The sequence below is a fragment of the Sceloporus occidentalis genome, unplaced genomic scaffold (assembly GCF_023333645.1).
Source record: "Sceloporus occidentalis isolate IW3139 unplaced genomic scaffold, rSceOcc1.0.p SCAF_6, whole genome shotgun sequence".
NCBI lineage: Eukaryota > Metazoa > Chordata > Lepidosauria > Squamata > Phrynosomatidae > Sceloporus > Sceloporus occidentalis.
Window position 1 is genome coordinate 571,302 of NW_028316986.1, and position 27,087 is coordinate 598,388.

Here is a 27,087-nt window from a genome sequence, read left to right on the forward strand (position 1 = left end):
CCGTCTCTGTCTCTCATTGTAACTGTGGCCGATAGATGCTGCAGAGCCATGCTGCCCCTCTGTGGCAATAGAGATCCAGGGAGAGACGGCTTCAGAGGAGTGTCCTGACGGCTGGAAGGACGGCTGTGTCTCTGAGTAAACTGCCCAGACGGACAGACGGAGGGGCTCTCCTTCTCCTTGTATGGTCACGACCGGACGGTATGGACTGCAGAGGGCTGAGGCCAGCACAGGCCATCATGTGTAAAGGAGAAAGCCCTTTGCTTCGAGATCTCCATCATTTCAAGATAGGAGAGTCATATAAAAATGAGGTGGCTTTGTTGCCACTGGGCCTTTGATTCACAGAATCAGGAATTCATAGAACCAGGAGTTGGAAAGACCGCAAGGACCATCCAGTCCAAACCCATTCTGCCATGCAGGAACTCACAGTCAAGAATTCCCGACAGATGGCCATCCAGCCTCTGTTTAAAAATAGCTCCAGAGACTAGGACCCAATGGAGCAATGGATGCAAGCTGCTGGAAAAGAGATTCCAGCTCAACATTAGGAGGACCTTCCTGAGAGTAAGGGCTGTTCGACAGAGGAACACACTCCTTCCTCGGAGATTATAGTGGACTCTCCTTCTTTGGAGGTCTTTAAGCAGAGGCTGGATGGCCATCTGTCATTGGGGATCCTTTGATGGAGAGTTCCTGCATGGCAGAAGGGGGGTGGGCTGGGCCCTTCTTGGGGTCTCTTCCAACTCTTTTATTCTATGATTGAATGATTCTATGATTCTGTGATGAAACTGAGGCTGTCCATGCAGTTTAATCTACCTTTATTTTGTTAGCTCTTGTGTGAGTGTGAGTGTGTGTGCATTTGTGTGAATGTCTCAACCCCTTTGCTGTAACAACAGAACTACAGTTGGACATCTGGAGTTCTAGTGTTTGGGCCGAGTTTACAAAAGTAAAAGATCCCCACTTTTTAAAGTGACTGAAAGCCATCTCACGGCTCCGTTAAGCTAATTGGTGACCTAAGCCCCTCGGTCTCCCGTTGACCTGGGCACCAAGCGGAATATTCTAGGTGCCCATCTCATGGTTGCTGCTTGACTGTTGGATTGTCTTAATAATCTGGATGTCATTTTATTGTTACAGGGGAATTTGTATTGGTGGGAGAGATCATGATTTTATTTTATATTGCTGAATTTTTGCATTTTTACGTTATGGTAAGCTGCCTCGATCCTGACGGAGAGGCAGGATATAAATAAAGTTTTATTATGATTATGATTAATTCCCTATCAAAGTCAGTTTTGGAGCAATGTAGGTCACAGTAGCTCAGGAGTCCTGAACAGAGAGGCCTTCCTCTGCTGGAACCCTATAAAAGTCTGGAGCAGAACAGCCAAGGATGTCATAGAGCAGCTGCTGAAGCTTCTAGAACAAAGAAGAGCCGGAGTGGGACCAGAGGCAGCATCGCAGGCTGAGAGCTGGTGGTCATCTGGAGGGACTGGCATCCAGACCAGGGCCATGAGTCCGGCTGGCTGTAAATAGAAAGAAGCAGAGTTGAGAAGGTCTACCCTCCATCTAGACAGCAGGGCAGCCAAGACAACCAGCCTCAGCCACGATGCAAGGAATAGAACGCCTTCCAGAATGTGGGATCCAAGAAGCGTAGCGTAAGTATCAGCCCTCGTGTTTCCATCACCTGCAGCCTTTTAGAAGAGAGACAGAGATTGCCCCAGAAGCAGGGAACGAGGGACAAGTGGGGAGACCTGCCTTGGACTGCTCTCCCAAGGCCCCAAATACTAATTTAGCAGCCATTAAGCGAAAGGATGGACGAATCCCAAACACCATTTGACTCGAAGTCCCCTGGGAATGAGGAAATGCTCGGCGCTGAGGAACAGAAATGCTGCAACGAAATCAATGAGGACCACAGCGGGACGACTCAGTTGCAGGAGAGCGGAGATGCGGCACCAGCGACAGAGCAAGGGGCTAAAAGCAGAACGGCTTCCGGGAAATCTGTGCTGAGCCAGTCCCTGCAGACAGAGAGTGAGGCTTTCCAGCGGAAAGAACTGACAGACCAGAGTTTGCAGACAGAGATTTGTGGCATTGCAAACAGCAGCGTAATCACTCTGAGGAAAGAATCCCACTGGAGTCACCCTGAAATCCTTGGCCAAGAGTCGCAACATGGCAGCCAACCATCTGCCCTTCGCCAGGATGGCCAGAGCCAAACCTCTTTCCAGGTGAATTCGGACCGGATGGTTTTTCCCAGTGAACCCCAGCCAACGGATTCATGGAGGCAGCCCAGTCAGCCGCCTGCTGTACAGGGATCTCCTCAGACCATTCACTGGACAGAAGGCCAAGAGTCCAGGACTGGTCTGGAGTCCAGCCAACAACCAGACGATGAAAAGTCTAAGCCAAAAACCAAGCAGTATAGGGAAAAAGGCAAAACTAAGGTCGACCAGGTTCAACAAACAGAGAATGTGGGGAAAGTGCTCTCTGAAAAGGGTCTACAGACAGATTCCTCTGGAAGTGGACAGACTGGCAAAGCGGTTGAATTGCCAGGTCCTGACAACCAGCAAACCCTACAAGGAAGGGACCTGGACTTTTTATTCCAACTAAGTTGAAAGATCCCTGCCCCGACAGCCAGCCGCTTGAAGAACCCAAAATCTGTAGCAATATCCTTCCAAGATAAAGGCTGGATTCCCATCTTGGAAGCAAGCAAAGCGACACCCAGGAACTCCTCTGTGGTCATTCAGGAGCAGGAGCTGCAAGGATTCAGCTGGAGATTCTTATAGGGACCGCAAGCCAATTCTCTCAAGAACTGTATCATGGCAGTCTCCCAAGTGAGATGGTAAAACCTGAACCTGATACTCAGCAACCCATGGAAGAATACCGCCAGAGCAGCCTCTCTTTAGAACGGCAAGAATGCCATCGTCTTTATGGAGAGAGAACGGGGCAGGACCCTTGGCACGGCAGTCAGACGTCTCCAGAGACGGAATGGGTTTTTAATGTGAGCCCAAGTCCTCCCCTGGTTTTGCTGGTCAGACCGTGTTGCCAAAGCAAAAAGCTCAATTTGCTCAGCAGCAGGCATAGAGCATCATTTTGTTAGAGGGAACTACTTGGCTAAATAGAGAAGCTGGGACACTAATGACAAACCAGCGCCAACAGACCCAAGACAGCCGGCTCCAGAACGACAGGGAGAAAACTAGAAGCCCCATCCTGGCTCTTTGCTGGAACAGAGTCCACAGGATTTGCTGACCAACAGATAAGCGAAGGCTGGCAGCCGTAGGGATGAGCCACACAAGGGACCTGGGATGCCAGAGGGATCGGATGTGAATCCCTTGAGAGAGACTGGAGACCTCTGATAACCAGCTGGCCCTGGTTCTGGCCCATCGGTCCCAGGAATCTGGCTGGCCATAGAGCGAGAGTAAGGCCCTGGAAACATGAGAAGCAGAATAAAAGTAGAGAAAAACCCTGTGGATTTTGTGGTTCATTTCTTTGCATGTCAATTAATTCATTTCTGGTAGCATTACACCATTTCCTCACATTGGCGGAGAAGTAAGGTATATATATATACACACATGCGTAAGTGACAGGAATGAATGTGTGATTTCAGGTGTAGGCTGTGTATGGCTATGCTATGTATGATCCAGTTGTAATGTCTGGTCTAATGCTGATGTATGGTTTCAACTGGAGGGAATGCTCTTCTGTCTGGATGCTTGAACTTTGATGTTGTGATAGATAGGTTTTGGGCCAGGACCCAAAAGAAGGGTTTGCATCTCGTGGGATTTCTGTGAGATATATATATATATATAGGCTATAAACCTGATCAGCGGGTTTTATGATTATCTTGTAGATGTGTTTGTTGCCATGTAGGTGTTTATGATGTATATAGCTATATAGCTGTAGAATCATATTGGCATGATTCTATTGGTATGCATTGTTCTTATTAAGTCATGTTGGTATGCGTTGTTCTTATTAAGCTGGTATGGTGTGTGTGTTAGTTTGCATCTCCCTTGAAGGAGGGTTGCGCAGGGTGTGACTTAGGTTTAACAAGCAAGAAACGAATCGTATATTATAAGGGACTGACCAATTGCTGTTATTGTTATGACTGCTAGTAGTAGTAGTGGTAGTAATACTTGGCCTTCCCTGGATGCTTGGGAAAGGGGTGCATAGGGTCCCCCTCCGCCTTCTCGGCTTCTTTGGCCGCTGATCCGCTTCCAGGAAAGGATGGCTTAAGAAAGAGAGGAAAGCAACCAAAGATGAACCAGCCGAGTTGGAGCCCACCAGCTTTGTCAGGTGGAGCTGATGCTTTTGGTGCGCTTATGTCTGCTGTATTCTGCGCTCAGCCTTAGTTGTGTCCAAAACGTCTTACTAGCCACATCTCCCTGAGGTCTGAAATAAAGCTTGCTGGCCATCTGCAGCAGAAGCCCGCCTTGCTGGGTTGGGGAAAGGCTTCAGCCAGTTCTGATCCCGGCCAGCGCCTGAGGCTTCCCCTGGAGAGAGAAGTGCTTGACCATCCAGCCCTTCATGGCTGCCCTCCTGCCTCTCTTGGGGGGCTGTGCTTGCCATTTTACACCCCAGAACCCCCCCCCCCGGCCTTCCTTAATGCTCAGGTCAAGGCATGACTGTCATGACAATGGGCTCTTGGCATCTGCTGGGGCTTGGCTCAAGGACCCCTGTGGGACCCAGAAGCCATGGATGCTCAAGGCAGGGGTGCGCAGTGTGCCCTTTAAGAGATGGTTGGACTTCATTTCCCAGAAGCCTCAGCCATGTTGGCCAATAGCTTGGGACTCTGGGAAGTGCAGTCCGAAATGCCTCAAAGACCAGAGTTTGGGGACCACTGTTCTGATTCTTATTGTCAATTAACTCTTAAATCAAATAATGTGATTTATTCATTTTGTGTTTATTTTCTTGCTTTAACCCATTGGTCCCCCAATTGTTCTCTTTAAAGGCATTTTGGACTCCAGATCCCAGAATCCCAGGCTATTGGCTAACATGGCTGAGGCTTCTGGGAGATGAAGTCCAAACGTTTCTTAAAGGGCTTCTTTGGGGACCACTGCTCAAGACCCATGGCGCACAACGGCAAAGGGGGGAATCATCGTCATCACTATCATTACAATAATCATAGCGTGATAAAACCATAGTGCGCACTTCCCCGTGACGCCACTGCGTCCTTTGACGTCACGAGTCAGGACGCCCCAGGCCCCGCCCCATAGCGAGGAAGGCGGGGCCTAAGGCGTCGTGACGTCAAAGGAGGGCGTGTCCGCCCCGCTTGAGGGCAGAGCGCCTCTCCCAAGATGGCGGCGCCGATGGCGGCTGGAGGGAAGGGAGTGAAGGGGCGTGGCCGATGACGTCACGTGTGGGCTGATCTCGGCCGGCGGCGCGTACGGGGGCCGCCGAGGGACTCTTGGGCGTCTTCCTCGGTCTGCCTTCGCCATGGCCGGCCACGAATACGTGAGCGCCGAGCAGCTGGCCGGCTTCGACAAGTACAAGGTAAGGCCGGGAGAGGGGCACCGCAGCTCCCATCGTCCCCATTCAGCCCTTCCAGCCAGGGAGCAGCACTGCAACGCCCATCGTCCCCAGCCGCCATGGGCCCCCCCCCCCAGTTCCTCAGCGTCAGGTGTCTGGCACCGCATCCCCCATCATCCCCCACAGCCTCCTCCTGCCTTGTGGTGGGGATGATGGGCTTCCCAGGGCCTTTCCCTCGCCTCCTGCCCGAAGGTCTTGAACCCATTCCTGGGGAAGGGCCTCGCTGGTCACTTCGGGGCCCCTTCAGGCCCAGAGAGGGACTGCAAGGCCCAGCAGCCCCTGGCCGACACAGACAATGAATGGGCCCCGGGGGTATCTCCAGGGGTAAAGGCATCCCTGGCTGGGGATGCTGGGCCTTCTGGCACGTTCCTCCCAGTTGCAGTCTGCGGTTCCTCGTGGAGGGGGCCTGGAGGCCCCAGCTGGGGATGATGGGCTGGGCTGTCCTTCCGCATGCAAAGGGATGATGGTTTCTGGTATTTATAGCCTTCTCCCCCCCCCAAAGGGGCTGGGGATGAGGATGATGGGACTCCCTCGGGGACCATCCTTCTGTCCTCATAAAGTGGCCCACTTTGTGCTCCTGCCCCATCCCTCCCCCCCAAGAATGCCCATCATCCCCTTCCCTTGTGCTCTTCTCCCCTTGGGTTGGGCCTTGCCCCCGCTGGGTTTGCCCCTTGTCCAAGGCCTCCCAATTGCACTAAAACCCCCAAGCCCCTTGACCCCTGCTTTGTGAAGAGTCTGCTTAATGGGTTGCATGTGCCATTATCCCCATTTGGCAAAGGTGCGTCTGCAGGCGTGGGCAGATGGGCTTTCCAGTCTCATGGCGACCCATTCATAGGGCTCTCTTAGCCAAGGATTCCTCCTCAGAGGTGATTTTGCCAGTTCCTTCCCCCGAAACAGAGCCTGCAGCTCCTGGGCTTCGTGGGCGGACTCCCGTCCAAGGGCCAACCAGGGCTGACCCTGCTGAGCTTCCAAAACCAGAAGGGATCTGGTGCCTCTGTGTGTCTTCTGTGCCTCCAAGATGCCTGTTGACTTATGGCAGCGACCCCATGGGTTTCCTAGCGTTGTCTTTCGTCCAAGAGGTGTTTTCCCCCAGTTCCTTCCTCTGAAACAAGCCTTACGGTGCTTGGCATTTGTGGGTGGTCTTCCATCCAGGTACTAGCCAAGGCTGACCCTGCTTAGCTCTCAAGATCAGGTGGGATCTGGTGTCTTTAGGGATGTGTGTGTGTGTGTACATGCCTTCAAGTTGATTTCGTAAGGTTGTTTTAGCCAAGGAATCGTCCTCAGAGGTGTTTTTGCCAGTTCCTTCCTCTGAAATAGAGCCTCCTCGCCTGGGATTCGTGAGTGGCCTCCCATCCAGAGACTAACAAGGGCTGACCCGGCTGAGCTTCCAAGATCGGACACAGGCTCTGATGCCTTGTCTATATGCGTCTCATATGTCAGCATGGAGAGGACCCATGAGTTTTCTCAGGCAAGGAATCCTCCTCAGAGGTGGGTTTGCCAATTCCTTCCTCCGAAACAGAGCCTCCGGCCCCTGGGATTCCTTGGCGGCTTCCCATCAAGGACTAACCAGTGCTGACCCTGCTTAGCTTCCAAGATCAGACAGGCGCTGGTGCCAGTAGAGCATTTCTGCAGCCATGTGTGTGTCTCTCTGTGTGTGCATAGATATATGTGTGCATTTATGAGTGTTATGGGGAAGAAAGCCCAGACTTGGGGTGAAGGTCTGAAATGGGAAGAGCACCCGCTTCCTGGACTCCGGCTGATGTTGGCAAAAGGCAGCCTTTGGAGATCATGGTGATTTTTAGCCTTGGTGAGGATCTAAGGCACTCTGTAGAGCAGTGGTCCCCAAACTGTGCCCTTTAAGAGGTTTTGGACCTCAGCTCCCAGAAGCCTCAGCCATGTTGGCCAGTAGTCTGGGATTCTGGGAGCTGAAGTCCAAAAGCCCTTCAAGAGCACAGTTTGGGGACCACTGCTGTAGAGGGAAGGCATAGGAAGGAAGGCATCTTCAAGCGCTGGGGGAAGAAAAGGAGGCTGCTTGGAGCCGGGCGATGGCACAGGCCTTCCTCCCTCATCCTCTTTGGCCCTCCGATTGGGAGGAAGCCCAGGAGGGGTCTGGCTGCTGGATATGGGTGAAGCAATGGGATTCCCTCAGGGCCTCCCTCCACTTCCTGGTGGCCATGGAGGAGCAGTGGCCCCTGCGCAAGACCCCTGAAGGCTCTTGGCTGCCTAGCTGTTGGGGCATAAGGGACTGACTGTGTTCGAAGGGAAGTGACTGTTCTTAGTCCTCTGTAGGGATGGGGGAAAGGTGGAACATTACAACAATGCAGTGTGGCTTAATGGTTTGAGTGTTGGACTTTGACTCTGGAGACCAGGCTTTGGTTCCCAGCTCAGCCATGGAACCCACTGGATGACATTGGGCAAGTCACACTCTCTCAGCCTCAGGGGAAGGCAATGGCAAGTCTCCTCCAAACAAGAAAGCCCTATGATAAGGTTGCTATAAGTCAGAAGGGACGACTTGTAGGCACATAGAATCGTAGAGCTGAAAGAGACCCCAAGGGCCATCCAGTCCAACCCTATTCTGCCATGCAGGAACTCTCAATCAAATCATCCCTGACAGATGGCCATCCAGCCATGACACACAGCAATGATGGTGCTGGTGTGGTGGTGAAGGCCAAATGGCTAATACCCAGCCTTCCCTTCCCTGCGAATGAAGGAGGTGAGGTGCCTCCTTGGCCCCAAACCGGCAAGGGATGGAGCCTGACCTTTGGCTTGACCATCTGAGGAGGGCAGCCAGAAACGTGGGCCCCTGTGGAGGGCTGTTTGGGAGACCCAAGGCTGGGGTCCCAATCCCCCTGGTGCCTGGAACTCCTTTATTACCCTGCTCCCAGGCTCCCCTGCTCTCCTTTGCTAGCTTTTCTCTGTTTTGCTTCCATCCTCCCTTTTCCGGAGACTTCTTTCCTCTTCCGCTCTTCATTCGGACATAAGAGCCAGCACAGTCCATTCCAACCAGAGGTTAGAACAGCTGCAAGCAACAGTTCTCCCCTTCCACAAGTGTGTTTTGTGTGTGTGTGTTCAATTTTCCTGGGTGTTTGGGCCTCCTCCCCGTCCCCCGCTCATGTCAAGATATGTGGGGTGCTCTCGCTTGTGCATGGAGCCTGCTCCCCTTGCTTCTCCATGGGGGCCTATCAGTCCTCCCTGACCCAGATCAGAAGATGGGAGCCCTTGGGCCGGTTCCTCTTGGGGTTTGCAGCCTCATCCTCTGAAACTAGGCTAGACTTTCCCTCGGGACTCAGCTGTCTGCACATCCCTCTGCTCCTGATGCGAAAATCCAGCTCTGGGAGGGCACCTGGCACCAGCGGCACACTGGGCACAGCTGGAAGGGAGTGGGTGCAAGAGAGCCCCTTCCTAATTTAGGTGCTTCCTTGGAAGTAGCTTTCTCTGTGCCTTCCTGCCTTCTTTTGGAGGAGGCCACAGTGGTGCCCAGCCAGGCTTGGAAAGCTCACTTTGCCTTTCCCTGGTTCAGGAAGGAGAGGCAGACCTTCCCCTCCTTTGCTACTTGTTCCTGGGCTACTCCGAGCGCACATGGATCGTTTGCATGCGCTGCAGCCCCTGCCAATTTGCACTGGTTTATATTATTGGATCCGATTGCAAGGCTGTGTGTGAAAGAGACACAGAGAGCCATTTGATCATTCTGAGCAGCTTGTGAGCATCACCGGAACAGAGCTCTGGAGAGCATGAGAGAAACCCCTCTTGGGAAACACGACCTGTTTGCCAGGCAAGAGGTGTTACGCTTGCAGACATGGTGAGGATGGCTAGTGGCTTTTGGTAAGCAGGTTTATTACTTTCACACATCAGCACTAGCTGACCACTGTAAAGATCTGAAAGACCTGGATTACCTTACACAGCCCCTTGGACCAGGGAGATGATTTGCATCTTTTTGGGTCCTGTTACATGCCATCCCTCTCCCACAAGTGTGTAAGTAAGCTTTATGCTTACATTTCTTTTTTAATAGCACTCTGTGCTGCATCCAAAGAAGTAGGTTCATATCCACCAAAGCACAGCAAAAGTAAAAACCAGTTACTCTTAAAGGCTGCCACATTTCTTTTTTCCTCCCCCACCTTTCCTCCTTTTTGGATTTCAAAATACAAGGGATCCCTGCTGCAAGGGATCATGGCGCTTTGAACCAGCTCAGCTCCTCTTCTCTTTTCCTAAAGGCAAACACCTTTGTTGTGGTTCCTCTGCCCCTTGAGTTTGGGTTTCCAGAAGTTAGGGTTAGGCAAGGTCAAGCTCATAGGACCCATCCACCCAGGAAAAGCGTGTGCAGACTATGGGCCAAGCCTGGCTTTGAATGGACCCAAAATACATTGCTGGCAAGACTGGAAGCCTTGGGAGAAGTGGCTGAGAGGTCAAGAGGGGACATGATAGCCCTCTTGAAATATTTGAAGGGATGCCTATTGAGGATGGAGCAAGCTTGTTTTCTGCTGCTCCAGAGAATAGGACCTGGAGCAGTGGTTTCAAAGTACAGGAAAAGAGATTCCACCTCAACCTTAGGAGGATGGTGAAGTCTCCTTTGGAGGTCTTTAAGCAGAGACTGGATGCCATCTGTCAATGGGATGCTTTGATTTGATTTCCAGAGCTGTTTGACAGTGGAAGAGGCTACTTCCTCAGTGGAGTCGGTGGAGTCCCCTTCTTTGGAGGCTGTTTTTAAAGAGAGGCTGGATGGCCATGTGTCCCAGAGTGACTTTGGATGGTGTGTTCCTGCGTGGCTGAAAGGGGTTGGATTGGATGACCTTTTGTGGACACTTCTCCAGGCTAAACATCCCCAGCTCCCTAAGTCTCTCCTCATAGAGCTTCATGGTTTCCAGGACCTTCACCATTCTGGTGGCCCTCCTTTGGAGACGTCCAGCAGGGACGTAGCCAAGGGGGGGGGGGTTCTTGGGGTCCGGACCCCCCCCCCCCCTTTCCATTAGAAAAATGAATGGTGTGTGCTGCTGTGCCGCCGCACTCAGGCCCCATTATAATGGTGGCACTTAGTCTGGACCCCCCCCCCTTCCCAAAATCCTAGCTACGTCCCTGGCTCCAGTTTCTCAGCATCCTTTTTGAATTGTTTTGCCCAGAGCTGGACACAGTATTATTCCAGGCGGGGCCTGACCAGAGCAGAATAGAGGGGCACTATGACTTCTCTTGATCTAGAGACTATTCTTCTATCGATGCAGCCTAGAATCACATTGGTCTTTTTTATATTCTTCATATGTTTTTCCCCCTCCAAAGAATCACCTAATCCTAGAGTTGGAGGAGATCACTGGGGTTTCTGCACCACAGAGGCCTTCCCTGGTCCCTTTTCTTGTTTGTGAGGGTGGCTGGCCCAAAAAGACAATGAGCAGTTATATGGCTTCTTAAAAGTCCAGAGTCCGGCTCTGTGTGGCTGTGGCTGCCTCCTGGGTCTCTGGTTTCCTCCTCGGGGGGCAAAGTCCTCCTGCTTGGCGACCTCTCCTGGCGTGGGCACCCAAAAGAGCCATGACCGTGGCAGAAGATGCATGGGAGGCTCCCACTGGAACCTGGAGAAATGCTCCAAGTAGAGCTGAAGGCAGTGTTTAAATGGAGGGGAAGCTGGGGGGGGGGTGTCTTCTGCTGCTCCCTTGTTTGTGGAAGGGCTTAGTTGGGCCATTGGCTGGGACCGGACCCCCCTCCCTGGCCTCCTCGGATCAGGGACCAGTTCTGAAACCTGGAGAAAAGCCGAGGCAGCACTTAATCTGCAACCAGACATCCACCTTCAAACAACGCGGACTTGTTTTTTCTCATAGGCATGAGGGGTTAAAGGCTGAGCTTGGAAAATCACTTTGGACAAGGACACTTGGCCCTCCGTATCCATGGATTCTGCATCCATGGATTCAACCTTCCCTGGCTTGCAAAATCCCAAAAGCAAACCTGGATTTCGCCATGTTATACACTGGGCCCTCCACATTTGCCAGAGGACCCCCGTGAAAGTGGGGAAATTGCAAATACAAAAAGCACTGTTTTTTAAACCGGAGAAAATACCTGTCTAGGGATCTCTAGGTCCTCCAGTACAACTCTGTTGCTGATATCTGTCAGAGGTTGACCATAGACTTAGACTGGAGGACCTACAACTGCCTGGAGAAGTGCTCTCTCTAGGACTCTCTAGTCCCTCCATTGCAGCCTCTGGTGAAAGATGGCCATAGAGTCACACTGGAGGACCTAGAGAGTCCTAGAGAGAATGTGTTAATCCAATAATATACTTCTAATAAAATGCAAATGATCACATTCTCAAAGGTGAAAGCCACAAATGGGGAGGGCTGGCTGTATATATACAGAACACTATATTACTACACCCCTGTATTTAATGGGACTTGAGCATTTTGGTATCTACGGAAGGTCCTGGTGCCAAACCCTGGCAGACACTGGGGGCCCACTGTCATTCATTATAATTGCAGTTCCATGCCTGTTCTCCCCCCCCCCCCTTTATAGTTGTTGCTATTACAGGGGCAGTTTTTTATGTATTAAAAATAACAATAAAATTGTTGGGTATTTGTTTGTTTATTTATTTGCTAGCGCTCTCGCCTCCTGTCCACTTTGTTCCATCAATGTTCACTATAGACCATGAAATATAGCCTGAGCCAGCACTGGAACGCCATAGTATTCCTCCTCTTTCATTCATTTGGGCCCCACCTCACAGGAAGAGTGAAGGTATCCCCAGTTACATTGCAATTTTCATTATTATTATTATTATTATTATTATTATTATTATCATCCCACCTTTCTCCAGACACAAGGACTCAAGACGGCTTGTGTTACAGCTTTGTTCTCCCATAATTGTAATATGTTGTAATACGTAATGCATAATGTAATATAATATGTTTGTTAGAATTTTTTTTGTGAGCCCCCTGGGTCCCTTTCTGGGAGAAAGGTGGCATAGAAATCAGATCAATAAGGTAACCAATTATTTGTACCTGATTATTTCTTGGCCATGGTTAACAGGTGGGGCAAGTTGCTGTTGTTGTTGTTGTTGTTGTTGTTGTGTGCCTTCACGTCGTTCCCAACTTAAAGATAAACCTATGATGGGTCTTCTTTGGTCTTTCTTTGTTGTCTTTCTTTGTTGAGAGTGGATTTACATTTGCCTTCTTCTTAGGTCCAGAGTAGATTTCCATGGCCAAGAGGGGATTTGAACCCTGGTCTCCCATTATCTTAGTCAACACAAAAACAGCAATGTCACGCTGGAGACAGGCTGGTATAGAATCATAGAATCGTAGAGTTGGAAGAGATCCCTAAAGGTCCATCTATCCAACCCCCTTCTGCCATGCAGGAACTCTCAATCAAAGCACCCCCTGTGAGAGATGGCCATCTAGCCGCTGTTTAAAGACCTCCAAGGAAAGAGACTCCACTCTACTCCAAGGAAGGAGTGTCTTCCACCCTCGAACAGCCCTTATTGTCAGGAAGTTCCTCCTAATATTTAGCTGGAATCTCGTTTCCTGGACCTTGCATAAAAGTAAGGCCTCCAAGTGGGATCCATTCCCTCTTTCTTCTTTGCTCTTTTGCCCAGTCTTCCTGGGAGGAGAGCCAAGTAGAGCAGAAAGCCAGAAAATCTTGTCTTTACAGGGAAAATGGGACGATGGCTCAGGCTCCTTCCGTTACTCGAGGGATCGGAGATCGCAGATTCCAAGTTTTGCCAGATTTCTGTGGACCAGAAGTGGCCAACTTTGGCCCTAGAATCATAGAATCGTAGAGTTGAAAGAGACCGCAAGGACCATCCAGTCCAACCCCATTGTGCCATGCAGGAAATCCAAATCAAAGCATCCCCATTGACAGATGGCCATCCAGCCTCTGTTTAAAGACCTCCAAGGAGGGAGACTCCATTACACTCTGAGGAAGGAGTTTGTTCCTCTGTCAGACAGCCCTTACTCTCAGGAAGTTCCTCCTCATGCTGAGGTGGAATCTCTTTTCCTGGAGCTTGCATCCATTGCTCCCGTGTCTCCTACTCTTTGGAGCAGCAGAAAACAAGCTTGCTCCATCCTTGAATAGGACATCCCTTCAAATATTTAAACAGGGCTCTCATATCCCCTGTTAACCTTCTCTTCTCCAGGCTAAACATCCCCAGCTCCCTCAGTCCTTCCTCATAGGGCTTCATGGTTTCCAGACCCTTCACCATCTTGGTTGCCCTCCTTTGGACACATGGCTCCACTTTCTCAGCATCCTTTTTGAATTGTGGCGCCCAGAACTGGACACAATATTCCAGGTGGGGCCTGACGAAAACAGACTAGAGTGGCACTACGACTTCCCTTGATCTAGACACTATACTTCTATTGATGCAGCCTAAAATCGCATTGGCCTTTTTAGCTGCTGCATCGCACTGTTGACTCATGGTCAACTTGTGGTCTATTTGGACTCCCAGATCCCTTTCACATGTACTTTCATTCAGCCATGTGTCCCCCATAATCCTATATCTGTGCATTTCATTTTTCATTCCTAAGTGCAGTACCTTACATTTCTGTGTGTTGCATTTCATTTTGTTAGCTTTGGCCCAGCTTTCTAGTCTATTCAGGTCATTTTGGATCTTGATCCTGTCCTCTGGAGTATTAGCTATTCCTCCTAATTTGGTGTCATCTGCAAATTTGATAAGTATGCTCCCAATTCTGTCATCCAAGTCATTGATAAAGATGTTGAATAGCCCTGGGCCCAGGACAGAGCCCCACTGGACACCCCACTGGTCACTTCTCTCCAGGATGTGTCTAGCCCACATTTTGTCATGGGGAACATTGTCTAAGGCCTTACTGAAATCAAGATATACTACATCCACAGCATTCCCTTCATCTACCAAGCTGGTCATTTTATCAAAGAAGGAGATCAGATTTGGAACCAGTGTTGACTTTTTGTGATGATGGCATTGCCTTCTAGATGTTCACAGACTCTTTGTTTAATTATCTGCTCCATTATTATTATTGTTATTGTTATTATTATTATTGTTATTATTATTATTATTATTATTATTAACCTTTATTTATGAAGCGCTGTAAATTTACACAGCGCTGTACATGCAATCTTTTTAAATGGACAGATCCCTGCCCTCGGGCTTACAATCTAAAAAGACATGACACAGAAGGAGAAGGGAGTGGTGGCGGGAAAGGGTAAGAGGTCCAGCAGTTCCTCTCTACCTCCGAGGCCTGGACCAAGGCAGAATCTTTCCTGGGATTGATCTCAGACTAACTGGAGGATAATTGTTGGGATCCTCCTTCTTCCCCTTTTTGAAGATGGGGACAAGGTTTGCCCTCCTCCAGTCGGCTGGGACTTCTCCTGTTCTCCAGGAGTTCTCAAAGACTATTATTGCCAATGGCTCCAATATTACATTTGCCAGTTCTTTTAGTACCCTTGGATGTAGTTCATCTGGTCCTGGAGACTTAAATTCATTGAGATTAACAAGGTATTCCTCTACTATCTCTTTACTTATTCTGTCCTCTGCTCCATTATCTTCAGGTTGAGCCCCTTTTCCTTTTCAGAGAAGACTGAGGCAAAGAAGGTCTTGAGTAATTCTGCCTTTTCTCTATCTCCTGTTAGCATTTTGCCATCTTCTCCATGCAGTGAACCTACCGTTTCCTTCTTCTTCCTTTTGCTGCAGACATATCCAAAAAAGCCATTCTTGTTCTTCTTAACCTCTCTAGCAAGACTGAGTTCATTCTGCGCTTGAGCTTTTCTGACTTTACCCTACAAATGCCTGCTATTTCTTTGAATTCCTCTTTGGTGATTTCCCCCTTTTTCCATTTCTTATACATCTTCCGTTTCAAACTCATCTCGGTTGAAAGTTCCTTAGTCTTCCATCCTGGTTTCTTGAGACTTCTCCCGTTTTTCTTTCTCACTGGAACTGTTTGAAATTGTGCCTTTTGAGAAAGTCCCATCCGTCCTGAACTCCCTTCTCTTTTAGTATTCCTGACCATGGAATCGCCCTCAATACTTCTCTAAGTTTACTGAAATCCGCTCTCCTAAAGTCTAGGATGCGTGTCTGACTCTGCCTGGCTTCTCCTTTCCATTGTATAACAAACTCCAGGAGAACATGGTCGCTTCCACCTAAGGATCCCACCACTTGCACCCCATTAACCAAGTCATCCTTGTTGGTTAGGATCAGATCCAAAATAGCTGACCCCCTTGTTGCCTCTTCCACCTTTTGGACCATGAAATTGTCTCCAAGGCAAGTGAGGAATGTGCTAGACCTTGAAGATTTGGCTGAGTTTGACTTCCAGCAAATATCAGGGTAGTTGAAGTCGCCCATCGCTACTACATCTCTCCTTTCTGAGTCTGTGGTCATCCCCTGAGTGGGGAGGGAGGGATGGATGGAGGAGAGAGGCAGGCAGCACAGAGCAGACCCATGCAGGGTGATGCTGTGGACCCTGCTGTGATTGCCAGAGACCCCCCCCCCCAGGCCCTCCTATTTCTGGCCCACATATTTGGGTGCTTGTACAAAGGATTGGTGTGGAGAAGAAAGGGGATTTGTGTGCTGGTGCGGTAGGGGAATGGGATGTCTGATTACACATGTTGGAGGGATGAGGTTGTGTTTGGTGCACAAGTATAAAACAGTGGTCAAGAGTCCACAGAATCATAAGAGTTGGAAGGGACCCCAAGGGCCATCCAGTCCTACCCCCTTCTGCCATGCAGGAACTCACAATCAAAGCATTCCTCGCAGATGGCCATCCAGCCTCTGTTTAAAGACCTCTAAGGAAGGAGACTCCACTACACTCTGAGGAAGGAGTGTGTTCCTCTGTCGGACAGCCCTTATGTTAACATCCTAATGCTGAGCTGCAATCTCTTTTCCTGGAGCTTGCACCCATTGCTCCATTGTGTCCTATTTTCTGGAGCAGCAGAAAACAAGCTTGCTCCATCCGCAATATGATGTCTCTTCCCAATATTTAAACATGGCTATCATGTGCAGAGAAGGAAGGTGTGGTTGAGCGCTTGGGAGAGAGATTCCTGTGGCTTTTCTTTGTGGTGAGAACGGTTGTATGTGACCTGGGGTGCTTTTCCTATCCAGTTTGTTCTGTGAAATAATGAATTTGTGTTTCTATGTGTTTCTACAGAAAAAATGGATCTGCGGTGCTCTGCCTTGGACTTGGGGGGCTTTTGGCCTTGCTGGCTGGGAGGGTCGCAGTAGTGGCCAAAAGTAACTTCCCCAAGACCTGCTCCTTTGCTTCCCTTCATGGGTTGTACTGAAGGAAAGTGCAGGTGTGTTTACTTCTATCCACCTTGAAAACGGAATTGATGGGCGCTTGCTCTCCGTCTCAATGGAAGGAACCCTGGATCTAGGGACCCATTGCGGATGCTTCTCTTCCAAGGTCTGGTGTGCCATGGCTTCAAGGCTGCGCCATTTCTTCCAGCGTTCAGAGCTGCAGCCTAAATCAGCAGAACATTTAAAATTCCCTCGGGATTTGCAAGGCTAAAAATAATATGCACCCCTTAGGGTCTGGCGCAACCTTGGCGCGTGGCAAACAAATTAACGGGAGACGCCTGGCAGCTGCTTTGGAAAACTGCTCCTGGTCAGAGTCAGCCAGGGACACTCTGCCTGCAAGAAGGTCGGCGGTTCAGAGAAGCGCTATTTGGGTTTCGATGTGGAGTGAATCACTTTGCGCAGCATCACTCCTTTCCCTCCTAGGCCCAGGTCCTAGACTGGGATTACATGATTATGGGAATCTCCACATCTCCACATGCAGCATTACGCACTGATTATTAAATTTGCAGATGACAACAGGTTAGAAGGAGTAACTAACACCCCAGAGAAGAGGATCAAAATTCAGAACCACCTGAATAATAATAATAATAATAATTTGTTTTATTTATATACCGCTATTCCAAAGATCATAGCGGTGAACAGCAAGTAAGCTAATTAGCAAGTAAGCTAATTTGCCCCCAACAGTCTGGGTACTCATTTTAGCTCCCTCCTCGGAAGGATGCAAGCCTGAGTCGAGCTTGGGCCCTTTTGCTGGTCTTGAACTCGCAACCTTGTGGTTTTGAGTGAACGGCTGCAGTACAGGCATTTACCTACTGTGCCACCAGGGCTCCTTAGACTAGAAACCAGGGCCATAACTAACAAAATGAACTTTAACAGGGAGAAAGGTACTGCATTTAGGTAGGAAAAATGAAATTTGTAGATATAGGCTGAGGGACACTTGGCTTTAGGAGACTTCTACGGAGATTGTGGTGGAGTCTCCCTCTTTGGAGGTCTTTAAGCAGAGGCTGGATGGCCACCTGTGATTGGGGATGCTTTGATGGAGGGTTCCTGCATGGCAGAAAAAAGGATTTCCCTTTTTGGGGTCTCTCTGTGGTTCAAGAGCATTGTGTTGAACGGTAACATTTGGTGATATGGACCAACATATACAGTCATTCCACATGGGCAACTCCACATCCACGACTTTGAATTGAATATGGACATTCCTCTCCAGGCAATAATGTCCAACTGCTTCCCTTTTAGTATGTATGTATGTGTTTATTTGTTTACTTGATTTGTTTCCTACCTCTCAGCAGACCCTACAGCATTGTCAAAAAAACAAGGTATAATTAGAATTAACAACAAGATTAAAGCAGAATTAAAGCTGGGTGTGTTTAGCCTGGAGAAGAAAAGGTGAAAAGGAGACATGATAGCCCTGTTTAAATATTTGAAGGCAGGTCATGTTGAGGACAGAGCCACTTGTTTTCTGCTGCTCCAGAGAATAGGACCCAGAGTCTCAATAGATGCAAACTGCAGGAAAAGAGATTCCACTTAAACATTAGGAAGAACTGCCTGACAGTAAATGCTGTTCAGCCGTAGAAGATGCTTCTCCTTGGAGGTTTTGGTGGAGTCTCCTCCTTTGGAGGCTGGATGTCCATCCCTTTCAGGGAGGGCTTGGAAGGTGTCTTCCTTCATGGCAAAAGGGCCTTGGAATGGCCAACTCTTATGATTCAATGAAAAACACTCATCATGGTTTTTAAAAATGCATTAAAAACATGTCACTACCACAATCCCCTTCTGCAATGCAGATTTTCAGCCAAAGACCTGCCTAAAAAGGCCTCAGGCTGCCAGACCCTTTTGCGGGAGGAGATTCCCCAATTTGGGAGCAGCCCTGGGCCTTCCCCAAATGTCCCTTTGAGGCTGATGGGACCCAGAGACAGCCTCGGCCCCACTGCAAGTTCTGCTGGGTCCCTTTGCAGGAGGAAGGCACCATTGGCATCCTGGCCAGAGAGATTATTTGGGGAGCAAAAGGCAGCTGAGCTCCTTGTGCGGGGGGAGGCAGGCAGCCATTGGGTTATATGTACCCCTTCCTCAGTTGCTCAGGAGGGCCTATGGAGTTCAAAATTATCCCTTCTTATCTGAGGGCCCCCAAATGACCCTGTAACATTGTAAAAATCTGCCCTCCCTTTGGGAAGTCAAAGGCTTTCATGGCCGGCACCCATAGTTTTTTGTGGGTTTTTTGGGCTCTGAGGCCGTGTTCTAGAAGAGTTTGTTTCTGATGTTTCAACAACAGAACAGTACGCAGAATAACATGGAACTCGCTTCCTCTCAGCCGACAGTATATATGCCCCACTCTCTTCCATGCCAGCGTTCTCTGAAGATGCCAGTTACGGCTGATGGCAAAACGCCAGGAAGAAACTCTTCCAGAACACGGCCTCATCGCCCGAAAAACCTGCAAGACACTATGCTCTCCCTTCGATTTGGACAATTTGTTGGGAAGAGAAGAAGCATCTAATTATTCGTTTATTTATTTCACCTCTGTGCCGCCTTTCTCCCAAGAAGGGACCCAAGGCAGATCGGGAGACAAATCCTTCATGAAACATTACAATAAACATCCAAAAACAATTCAAAATAGCATAAAATCAGTTTAAAAAATGAAGTTAAAAGCACCACTAAAACACATGGGCACCCCATGCAGAACTGCCCTGTCCTGCTTATATGTCTACATACAAATGTTTTAGCTTTTGGCGAAATGCAAGGAGGGAGGGGGCCAGCCGTTCTGACCATTAAGTAATATCGGTGCCGCCATGGAATTGGCGAAAGCCCCGTCAGATGAGGAGGGAGAAGGCGGCAAACGCCTGGGAAAGGAGGAGCCCGGAAGCTGCGGAAATCCTGGAGGGTTTTGGGGAGAGGCGTGGAATGGCCAGCCCAAGACCCGGTCAGACTGGTTCTATCTCAGCCCGGTTTAATGCAACGCCTTGCCTCCCGCAGCTCAGGAGACAGAAGATGTTGTTGTTGTTGTTGTGTACCTTGAGATCTTTGGAGCCTATCATAGACACGGGAAAGAGAGGAAATGAAGTCTCTGACTTCCTTGCTGCCCCTGGTGAATCCTCTTCCCAGCCCAGAGCAAGTCCTCTAGGAATTGTCTTCCTTTTGGGAGGAGGTTATGTGAGAATCTTCCTCCTAGTAGTAAGTTGCTCCCTGGGGCCTCTCAGGAGGAGGAATGTGCAGCGTAAACTCAGGAATGTCTGCCAGTTGTTTACATCCCAAGATAAGAAGCCCCAAAGCGCCAACCTGCTTTGCCTTTCTCTTTGGCTGGGCGTTTCCTGCTAAGAAGGCCTCTGGAGATGGCTTCTCAAGACCAGGCGGGGGGTGGGCGGGGGGGTCAAGGACTCAGCCTTACTTAGGGAAAGAAATGCATTTGGCATAAACTAGAATCTGAGCAGAACGGGGGAGCCCTGAGCCACGAGTTCCTGCAATCTAATATAGTTTGCCAAGGATGCCAGATCCCAAATGCAGCGGGCAAGCACTCTGGGAGCATTCCAGAAAGTGAACCAATTTGATAGACGCCAAAACTTTTAGATGCCAGTTGGTCCTGGGCAGCCTCCTGCGAGGCAAACACCATTCCCCAGTCCTTGCTATGTATGGCGTTGTGGAAAACAAAATACTGCATACCTTCACTGCATCAGCTTGCTCTTATGTAGGAAGACCTAGACCAAGGGAAGTCATAGTGCCACTCTATTCTGCTTTGGTCGGGCCTCACCTGGAATAATACTCTGTTCAGTTCTGGGCATCACAATTCAAAAAGGATGCTGAGAAACTGGAGCGTATCCAAAGGAGGGACATCAAAATGGTGAAGGGTCTGGAAACCATGAAGCCCTATGAGGAGAAACTTAGGGAGATGCTGGGTATATTTAGCTTGGAGAAGAGATGTTTAAGAGGTGACATGATAGCCCTGTTTAGGTATTTGAAGGAGTGTCATATTGAGGATGGAGCAAGCTTGTTTTCTGCTCCTCCAGAGAATAGGACCTGGAGCAATAGATGGAAGCTATAGGAAAAGAGATTCCACCTCAACATTAGGAGGTGAAGGGGGAAGTGTCTGGAAACTATGGGGCTGTACAAACAGCCCGTTCAGGGGCAGCTCTGTGCCATCCCTGGAAGCGCTTGGTTGGGAATGCGGCAGCTGCACACCACGGGCCTTATGATGCCCGTCGTGTGCAACACCATGTAAGCGCTGCACATGGCGGATGCCATTGTGGCGCACCCTGTGTAAATGGAGGCACTCCAAGGTGGCACCTGCAGCACACAGTAGGGTTTGGGAGTGTGTGAACACTCCGCCCTACTGCAGCCCTAGTTCGGGCCCAGGCTGGCAGAAAGTGCCAGTCTTTCCAGGCCCTATGTCTTATGAAGAGAGACTTAGGGAGCTGAGTATGTTTAGCCTGGAGAAGAGGTAATATGATAGCCCTATTTAAGTATTTGATGGGATGTCATATTGAGGCTGGAGCAAGCTGGTTTCCTGCTGCTCCAGAGAAATAGCACATGGAGCAATGGATGCAAGCTGCAGGAAAAGAGATTCCATCCAGCTCAACATTAGGAAGATCTTCCTGACAGTAAGAGCTGTTTGATTGTGGAAGATGTGGCCTCAGAGTCTGGTGGAGTCTCCTCCTTGGAGGTTTTTAAAGAGAGGCTAGATGTTGAAGGCTTTCATAGCCGACATCCATAGTGTTTGTGGGTTTTTCAGGCTATGTGGCCATGTTCTAGAAGAGTTTATTCTTGACCTTTCGCCAGCATCTGTGGCTGGCATCTTCATTCTCTGAAGATGCCAGCCACAGATGCAGGCAAGACATCAGGAATAAATTCTTCTAGAACATGGCCACATAGCCTGAAAAACCCACAAAAACCGAGAGGCTAGATGACTATCTCTCGGGGTGCTTTGATTGTGATTTCCTGCGTGGCAGAATGGGGTTATTCTGGACAGCCCCTGGGGGTCTCTTCCAATTCTATGATTCTAAGGCTAAGGCACTACAAAATGCAAAAACCTTTTGTTAGGCTACCCACATGAATCCACATTTGCTTCCCATTCACTGGCTTTGGTCAGCTCCCGGTGGCCATGTTGCCCTCCTCTTCCCTGTTTCACAGCCTCCGAAACCTTAAGACTTCAGGCTTGTGTTCAGGAAAGTGCTGAGCTGTAAGCTACTCTGTGGCTTGGCTTGCTCATGAATTGCTGGCGATGAGCCACACATGGTTGGCCAGACTGTGTTTGGGACATTCCTTGCCCCGGTTTCACAGCTTCCCAAGTATTAACAACAGGAGTCATAGAAGCATAAGAGTTGGAAGAGACCATAAGGGCCATCCAGTCCAATAGTTTTGGGCCATCAGCAATTTGGATTCGGTCCAGGAATCAAAGTGATGTTAGTTATTACTGGTGGTTATAATCTCCCCTTCTCCAAAGAAAAGTAAAACAATGTGGGGGGGGGGGGGGACCATGGGAAAGTTAAAATATATTTCAGCCCCCCATAGAATTCCTTTGAAACACACTGACAGTCAAGAGAGCTTTGGTTTTTCATGGCAGCGGGTTGGACAGCATGGCTCTTGGGGGTCTCTTGCAACTGAGTGTATGAAATGCAGACTGTAGAGCACAGTTCCCAAAGGCCCATGGAAGCCACACAACAAATCTTTGCCTCCCCATCTGACTAAGCCCATCTGAAAAGGGCATCCGGGAGCTGAAGAGCAGCCACCGAAAAGGCCCTGTGTCCTGTCTCCATTGGACAGATGGAAGGAAGGGCCTCCCATGAAGACCTAGAAACCTTGGCAGGCTGAATGGAGGGAACACCTTCCTCCAGGTCACCTGGACCCTTGGGCCGCCGTACAGGGCCTTATTGGTCATCACCAGACTCATGGCAAGCCGCTGCGGTGTCTTCAGATCAGACAAGGATCCGGTGGGACACACAGCGAGGAGAGTGGGCAAAGTGCACCTCCCAGTATTTTGGACTATACCTCCCAGCATTCTTTGCAGTTGCGGCCCTTGGGAGTGTGCAGAGTATAACATGGGGGGCTGGGGGGTAAAGATGGTAGAGGAGGTGGGCAAGGGGAGCAAGTCCTTCAGCAGAGCACCATTGTTTGCAGTTGGGGAATGTGCCAGGCACTGTTTTCTGCTTCTTGCGCTATTTAGTCCTGATGTGCTCAAGAAAAATGCCTTTCTTTGTTCATCCTGGAAATGGAATCAGTTCCTCTGGGGGAGGATGGATGACAGCTCTCTCAATAGCACAAAGCATTGTCTTTATTGGTGTCGGGGGGAATCCTGCAGCCCATGCAATGTTGTTGGACTGCATCTCCCAGGAGCCCCAGTTGACCCACCTAATGGCAGGGAGTGCTGGGCCTTGCAGTTCAACCTCATCTGGAGGGAGGACACAGTTCCCACCCCCGAGGGGTCTGGAAATTTCCTGAGGTGTGGATGCCAAGATAGGTTGGGAGCAGTAGTGCCCAAAAGTAACATCCCTAGGCTTTGTTCCTCCCTTGGTCTGTAATGGCTCACAAAGAAGAGTCCGGGTTCATTTCCTTTCCTTTCATCTCCTTGAAAATGGAATGGTTCAGCAGTTGCTGCCCGTCTGAATGCAAGGAACCCTAACCGTGCCACTCTTTTCTGCTTTGGCCAGGCCCCGCCTGGAATAATCCTGGGTCCAGTTCTGGGCAAAACAATTCAAAAAGCAGGTTGAGAAACAGGAGAGTGTCCAGAGGGGTCCACCATAATGGTGAAGGGCCTGGAAACCATGAAGCCCTATGAGGAGAGACTTCAGGAGCTTGGGATGTTTAGCCTGGAGAAGAGACGGTTAAGAGGTGATATGATAGCCCTGTTTATGTATTTGAAGGGGGGGTCACATTGAGGATGGAGCAAGCTTGTTTTCTGCCACTATAGAGACAAGAACACATAGCAATGGATGCAAGATACAGGAAAAGAGATCCCACGTCAACATTAGGAGGGACCTCCTGACAGTAATAAATGTTTGAAGGTGGAAGAGGCTTTCTTGGAGTCTGGTTGAGCCTCCTTCTTTGGAGGTCTTTAAACAGAGGCTGGATGGCCATCTGTCAATGGGGATGCTTTGATTGTGAATTCCTGCATGGCAGAAGGGGGTTGGACTGCACGGCCCCTGAGGTCTCTCCCACTTCTGTGATTCTAGGAATCCCTCCCAGGCCTCTGCCCCAAGTGTGAGATGTGCCAGGGAGCCAAGGTGGTGGCTGTTCCTCCGTGGCATCCTGGCTCTCACCTGCGGAGGGAGAGCCTGTACCTTTGGGCCCCAGGTGTGCAGCAGGAGTTCAGCCCGGTGGCCTTTGCTCTCCCTGGTGCAGCCTGTGCCACATTTGTGTGCTGCTTCTGCCAGCCACACATTGAAGCCCACCCGCTCTGGGAAGGAGGCCACTTCCCTTCCGCCAGTGTGTTCTTGCATAATTGACCAGGTTGGCTTTCCTGGCCTTGTTGCTATCCAGGGAGCTTCAGGTTGTGGGTCAAAGAGTTTATTGGTTTAATTTACACCCTGCCCTTCTCCCTCCCAAGATGGTGCAAACACTTTAATAGCAGTACAGTTTTTAAACCCTCTTAATATACAAATTAATACACAGCTAGCTAATTTGAAAACACAAGTTAAAAGCACAAGTTAAGACAGCATTAAAAAGCATTTGAAACATGATGAAATAGCTTTATCTGCTGTCACCAAATGCCTTCTTAAATAAATTTTAAAAAGTCCTCACATGCTGGAGGAAAGGTACCAGGAAGGATCCCTTGTTGGTTGGTTGGTTGGATTATGGGGGACACCTGGCTGAATGAGAGACTTCTACGTGTGAAAGAGATCTAGGAGTCCAAGTAGACCACAAGTTGAACATGAGTCAACAGTGTGATCCGGCAGCTAAAAAGGCCAATGCGATTCTAGTCTGCATCAATAGAAGTATAGTATCAAGATCGAGGGAAGTAATACAGTCTGCCCTTGGCTTACATGGGAGATCCATTCCAGACTCCCCCGCGTAAGCCAAATACTGCGCATGCTCAAGTCCCATTCAAGTGAATGGGGCTTGTCCATGCGGTGGTGCAGCAGCACACGTGTGCCATGGGTGCACGCCCCATTCCTCAGAATGGGATGTGCTGCCTCTTGTGCCCTGCACGCTCCTGCACAACTTTCAGCGTATACTGAAAGCCATGTATAGCATGCCCACATATGATGTGGGTGCACTTTAGTGCCACTCTATTCTGCTCTGGTCAGGCCCCACCTGTAATATTGTGTCCAGTTCTGGGCCTCACAATTTTAAAAGGATGTGGAGAAACTGGAGCCATGTGTCCAAAGGAGGGCGACCAAAATGGTGAAGGGTCTGTAAACCATGAAGCCCTATGAGGAAAGACTTAGGGAGCTGGGGATGTTTAGCCTGGAGAAGAGAAGGTTAGGAGGGGATATGAGAGCCCTCATTAAATATTTGAAGGGATGTCACATTCAGGAGGGAGCAAGCTTCTCTTTTGCTGCTCCAGAGAATAGGAGACAGTGGAGCAATGGATGCAAGCTCCAGGAAAAGAGATTCCACCAAAACATTAGGAGGAACTTCCTGGGAGTAAGGGCTGTTTGACAGTTGAACACACTCCTTCCTCGGAGGGTGATAGAGTCTCCTTCTTTGGAGATCTTTAAGCAGAGGCTGGATGGCCATCTGTCATTGGGGATGCTTTGATGGAGAGTTCCTGCATGGCAGAAGGGGGGTTGGACTAGATGGACCTTTTTGGGGTCTCTTCCAACTCTATGATTCTATGATTCTGTTTGTCTGCACTGGTTATTATAGTACTTTCCCTAATCCCTGCTCAAAAGTCATTGAACAGTCAAATTCAGGGTTGTGCTTCTTGTCTGCCTTGAAAGACTTGAAGAGCTTCATCCATTGAGGTTTTTCTTCCTTTTGTGGCCGCAGATAAAATGCCTTCTTGCCTCCCTCCCTGATAAGGTCCCTGGCTTCAGTCCAGAGTTCTTCTGGCTCCCGATCCATTACACTTAATAGGGCAAATCTATTTTTCACATTCTCTTTCAATTCTACTGGGAGGTTCTTCAGGTTGTAATTTGGCACGATGCTTGGTTTAGTCTTCTTATTTAGCTTTGCTATAGTTTTTGACATTAGTACAATGGGCCCTTGGTATCCGCTGGAGTTTGGTTCCAGGACCAGAAGGGTTGTCACATTGAAGACGGAGCGAGCTTGTTTTCTGCTGCTCCAGAGAATAGGACTCAGAGCAATGGATGCAAGCTGCAGGAAAAGAGATTTCAACTAAACATTAGGAGAAATCTCCTGAAAGGAAGAGCTCTTCGACAGTTGAACACATTGCTCCCTCGTCTCCTTCCTTGGAGGTCTTTAAACAGAGGCTGGATGGCCATTAGTCCCAAGGAGTGACATTTTTCAGGCAGCAAAGGCCAGAGGGGAGGTTTGGGATTGGGCCCCCCATTCCTCAAAGAGGACTAGCAGGGTGTTAATTGCCCCAAAGCCTTATTCATGGCCTTTCTCCCCCTGAGAAAGCAATGAGGGCTTGGAGGCATCACAGTCCAAAGGTGGTTTCCGTTGCTGGGTTGTGGAAGAAGCTACACAACCTTTGGACACTATGTGTTGAAACGCCTGCCATCCTTTGGACCCAGAGCAAGGAGCTGGGTGTCTTTCCAGCAGAACAGTCTTGCCTTTTTATCTCCCTCCTCCTCATTTATGTATAGAGTGCCATTGATGGACATGGCGCTTTACAACAGAGTGAAACATTAAAAACAGTTTCATTATAAAATGCTGAATACTAGAATACAATACTAAAAATGCAATATAAAACTACAATGCAAAAGGAAAACGCTACACACTCAAACACAAAATGCAGAATAAAACAGATAATCAAGTATAGTCAAAATAATGGTTCTGTATAGTCAATAATAACTCTGCTGGTATCCTTGGACCCTTTAAAACCTATAAGGAGAGCAGTTCTCGTAGCTATGGTCAGGGTGACCAGATGCCCTCACTGTGAAGGAGGACAAGGCATCACAAAATGGAGGACATTCAAGAAAAATGGAAGATGTGGCAAAATAAAAGCTAAAAGCACTGATATAGATGTAAATTCATGCTTCCTAATTATACTCTAAATTTTGCCGTTTCTCCTGGACAGAAGGTTGAAATGTAGGACATGTCCTGGAACAGGAGGACCTTTGGTCACCGTAGCTATGGTTCATTATCTACATATTGAATTACGGTGACCCTAAGGGGGTCCGATCGTGGGGGTTCCTCTGAGGCTGAGAGGAGAGTAACGTCCAATTGGGGTTCGTGACTGAATGGGAATTCGAACTCTGGTCTCCCACAATTCAACTCGCGAACGCTACAGTCTACTTCCTCAGTGGCGTAGA

General features: G+C 49.2%; 1 protein-coding gene across 3 annotated transcripts in view; it reads left to right on the top strand.

Moving 5' to 3' along the window:
• The first annotated feature begins 5,257 nt into the window (after nucleotides 1-5,257).
• The window catches only part of LOC149310291 (ethanolaminephosphotransferase 1-like), a 51,229-nt gene continuing 29,399 nt past the window's right edge, over nucleotides 5,258-27,087 (top strand). For 2 of the 3 annotated variants that reach the window (XM_089528651.1, XM_089528653.1), the window contains exon 1: nucleotides 5,258-5,463. In XM_089528651.1, the coding sequence (XP_089384777.1) occupies nucleotides 5,407-5,463 (57 nt within the window). In that variant the 5' untranslated portion in view covers nucleotides 5,258-5,406. The remainder of the gene's footprint in view (nucleotides 5,464-27,087) is intronic. The other variant, XM_089528652.1, reaches the window with a different exon arrangement.